The 3,909-nt window shown below is 41.9% G+C and overlaps 1 protein-coding gene across 1 annotated transcript; it reads left to right on the top strand.

The window, feature by feature from the left end:
- Nucleotides 1-500: 500 nt before the first annotated feature.
- On the top strand, nucleotides 501-2,971 carry LOC110892936. The gene is made up of 3 exons (XM_022140067.1): nucleotides 501-637; nucleotides 754-1,988; nucleotides 2,097-2,971. The coding sequence occupies exons 1-3, from the start codon at nucleotides 501-503 to the stop codon at nucleotides 2,969-2,971; spliced, it is 2,247 nt and encodes a 748-aa protein (XP_021995759.1).
- Nucleotides 2,972-3,909: the final 938 nt, after the last annotated feature.

Raw genomic sequence — 3,909 nt, 5'->3', positions numbered from 1 at the left:
TGATCGGAATTTCAATTCCGATCGTAGAGGTAATCGTGATCGCGGCAATCCCGCGAATGAAGACCCATTTTTCAACATCGACGACTTGAGAAATGCAATCCCCGATGATGAACCTTATAGTGTTCCCGGTTATCAATCCCCGGAACATGTAAGCATTCATACAGAAAATTCGGATGATGGGGGTTACTTTGATGATCGAGTGGATGACGATGAAGATTGGGGATACATTAATAGGGGTAATGTCTACAATGCAAGAGAGTACGAAGATGAAGAGTTTGGCAATCAAAATGCCAATTACGTTGGGGAGGATGATTATGGTTACGGAAATAGAAGGAATGACGGTTACGAAAATAACCGCCAACCACGAAACAACCACCAACGGAACCAGAATGATGGGTTTTACAACAACAACAATGCTAACCCTAACCGGATTCCTCGTTTCGTGGGAGGTGGTCATCAAGGGGGTAATCGAGGTGGAAATCGGAGAGACGATAGAAGAGATGTTGGAAGGGGTGAGAGAAGGGATGAGAGACGAGATGAAAGTAGAAATGATCAAAGAGATGATAGAAGGGATAACCGGAGAATGGATGATCAAGAAGTTAACGGTCCCTATCGTCGTCAACAACCTCCATGGGGAGTGAATGATCGTTTTAGGCCGGTGGTCACCGAAAATGATTCACCAATCGTTTGTGAGAGGAGGATGTTTGATTGTAAACCACATTACATCAACATACTTCCTCATTTTAATGGAAGGTCTAACGACGAACCGTACACACATTTGGCGGAGTTTTCTTCCATTTGCAACACTATTGGGGGGCATAACTTCGCACTAGAGGAGGTCAAACTTCGCTTGTTCCAATTTTCATTGAAAGACAAAGCGAAGGAATGGTTCCATACACTTCCGGCCAATAGCATTCGCACATGGGGAGAAATGCAACAAGCTTTTCTGGATGAGTATTATTCAATGGCAAAGACCGACGATGCTCGTGATGAAATTAGGTCTTTTCGCCAATTTTCGGGTGAACCGTTGCATGAAGCCTTCACAAGATTAAGGGAGTTGATGCGAAAGTGCCCACATCATCAAATAGAAAAGTGGGAATTGGTCAAATGCTTTGTACGGGGTTTGGACGACAACACATGGAACCGACTTGAATCAACGAGCAATGGGACCCTTCTAAGCAACCATGAAGATGATGATTGGGAGTTTTTGGAGCGGATGAGCAAACGGTCAAAGGAAAAGGAATCGGCCGACCGAGCCAAAAAGCAACCTACATCAAGGTCATGGCCCGATCGTGATGCAAGTTCTAAGGATCGGATTGATACGTTGGAGCGGGAATTGGCCCGCATGAAGAAGAAGGAAGTGGGTGCGGTACAATATAGCGTATGTGAAGAATGTGGTGACATCGGTCACCGGACCGAGAATTGTCAAGCCACCGTGGAGGTGAATCAAGTGTATGGGGACCGAAGGCAATATGATATGAACTCTAACACTTACCACCCCGGGTTGAGGAACCATCCTAACTTTAGGTATGGTAATGCCTCTAACCAAATGAATCCGAATTTCCAATCTGGAAATCAAGGCGGGTATTCGCACCAAACTCGCCAAAGAGGTTACAACCAAGATGGTCACGGGTTGACGAATAATCAAGGAGGTGGTGGTGATTTGAATGCAAAGATGGATGCAATGCTTTCGATGGTGCAAGAGTCCAAGAAAGAGAATGAAATTTGGGACAAATCGCATGAAGCATTAGCAAAACAAGTGGGCCAACTTGCGGAGGAAATGGCACAAATGAGGGGGAGCATGGGAAAGCTCCCAAGTGACACCACGGTGAACCCTAAGCATCAAAGTTCAAGCACGGGCAATGTGAGGAATGTGCACATTAGCGCGGTAAGTCTTCTTTCAAATGATGAGGTTTGTAGTGGTGTTGAAAGCATTCCACCACAATGCGTTGATGGTGTAGTGGGAAATACAACAGATGAGTTGGAAAGTAAAAATGAACAAGAAACGATTTCACAAATTAAAATTGAAAAAATGAATAAAAATTCTTTTTGTGAAAATTGTTTAAATCAAATTAAACCGATTAATGCATCAAAAGTTGAGGAACGGTACCCACCGAAGGATGAGTGGTGGGAAAATTTTAAACAAGCAAAAATTAATTTACCGTTACTCGATGACATTAAAAAGGTTCCGGCTCATGTGGAATGCTTAAAGGAGTTAAGCATCGAAAAACGGCACAACAAATTACCCGAACCGGTTGATTTGATATCACATGTTAGTGCCGTTCTATCGAGTGCCATTCCTCAAAAAGCTCAAGATCCGGGAGATCCTCTTATTCCAATTCAAATTGGAACCTTCAAAATTGAGAGGGCGCTCCTCGATCTTGGAGCTTGTGTGAGCATTTTACCCGGGAGTTTGTATGACCAATACGATTTTGGTCCATTAAAAAATTTTGATACTCCCGTGGTATTGGCCGATCAGACTCCCACGCATCCAAGGGGGATGGTGGAGGATGTGATTGTTAAGGTGGATGATTGGTACTACCCAGTTGACTTTTTGGTAGTAGACTATGTTGGGTGTGTTGAGGATACCCAACCGGTAGTTATCTTGGGTAGATCGTTCTTGGCAACTGCTAATGCCATAATAAATTGTGCAACGGGAATGGTAAGCATGAAGTTTGGGGACCGGGAATTAAATTTAAATGTTTTTCCAAATTTCACTAACCCGCTCGGTGAGGATAAGTGTCCTAAAAAGAACATGAATCCAAACAAAAAGGTGTGTGCTATGGTTGGTAGGTTTGAAGAAGCAAGGAAGAAAACAGTCAAGAAAAAGAAGGCGAAAAAGTCACCTCTAGAAAAGAAGAAGGAAGATGAGGTGAGGAAATTTGGACCGTTTGGCAACAAATGGTATGAATCACCGGTGGTTGATTTTGAGGAGTTTGTAGGCAGCAAGCATGCCATTCGACCACCATGAGGTGGTAAGTCAATTGTTGTTGTATATTTTATTTCGCATTTCGTTTTAGTTGTTATCCGTAGTTTAGTTAGTATTGTTGTTGTTGTATAATTTTGTTTTTTCGTTTTAGTAGTTAAATGAACGTTGTGGGTGTGTTCCCTATATAACCCTCACGAGACCTACTCGTCCTCCCAAGCTATTGGGAGGTTTAAAAGGGCTTGTTGCATACGCTAAATGCAACCGTGATTCCTACGAAAATGAGTTAGGGCTGTTATTGTTGTACATTTTTTTCCACAAAAATCAAGGTAATTTAACGCATGATTTGGTAACACTTTCATAAAAATGGTAGAACTAAGTAGCTAACAAATTTCAATGGTTGTGAGAAGCATGCTTCTACACAAGGGTTAAAATTTGTAGGTACATTATGTTCGCGGAACAACCGTTTTATGAAGAGAAGAAGAAGACATGGGCATCAAGCGACAAAAATCAGGTGCATGCGTTTCCTTTTTACCTTGATTCTTAGTTTAGTAACAAGGGATTGTATTTTGTATTTTATTTTTCCGGGGTGAAATTTTGGGAAGGTTAGCCGTGTCACATCCCTTGTGCATTTTTAAAACTCTAGTTCTTACACATTGAGGACAATGTTTACCTCAAGTGTGGGGATGGGGGAGTAGTAAAAGTTTTCGATTTTGACCCGTTCATTTAAACACTACACATTGAGGACAATGTTTACCTCAAGTGTGGGGATGGGGGAAAATTTCAAAAAATTTTCAAAAATTTCTTGTTTCAAAAGCGATCTTAAAAGCACAAGTAACTAAGTTAACAGGGGATGGCACAACCCATTTGGTCTTTTGTCATGGTCAAGCTCAAATTAATAGCATGACGGGTATTTAGCGGGTGGTTATTTGGGAATAATTCGCCTAAAGAACTAGCATTTTATGCATATCACATACCATACC

The sequence above is a fragment of the Helianthus annuus genome, chromosome 12, assembly GCF_002127325.2.
Source record: "Helianthus annuus cultivar XRQ/B chromosome 12, HanXRQr2.0-SUNRISE, whole genome shotgun sequence".
Taxonomy (NCBI): Eukaryota; Viridiplantae; Streptophyta; class Magnoliopsida; order Asterales; family Asteraceae; genus Helianthus; species Helianthus annuus.
This window is presented reverse-complemented; position numbering and strand designations above follow the sequence as displayed.

What these genes read in the sequence shown, in the direction of transcription:
- LOC110892936 (XM_022140067.1), top strand. Translation starts at nt 501, where the DNA reads ATGTTGGAAGGGGTGAGAGAAGGGATGAGAGACGAGATGAAAGTAGAA. An exon ending in GTCAACAACCTCCATGGGGA is followed by an intron (nt 638 to 753) that starts GTGAATGATCGT and finishes TTTTAATGGAAG; the next exon opens with GTCTAACGACGAACCGTACA. An exon ending in TACAACAGATGAGTTGGAAA is followed by an intron (nt 1,989 to 2,096) that starts GTAAAAATGAAC and finishes ATGCATCAAAAG; the next exon opens with TTGAGGAACGGTACCCACCG.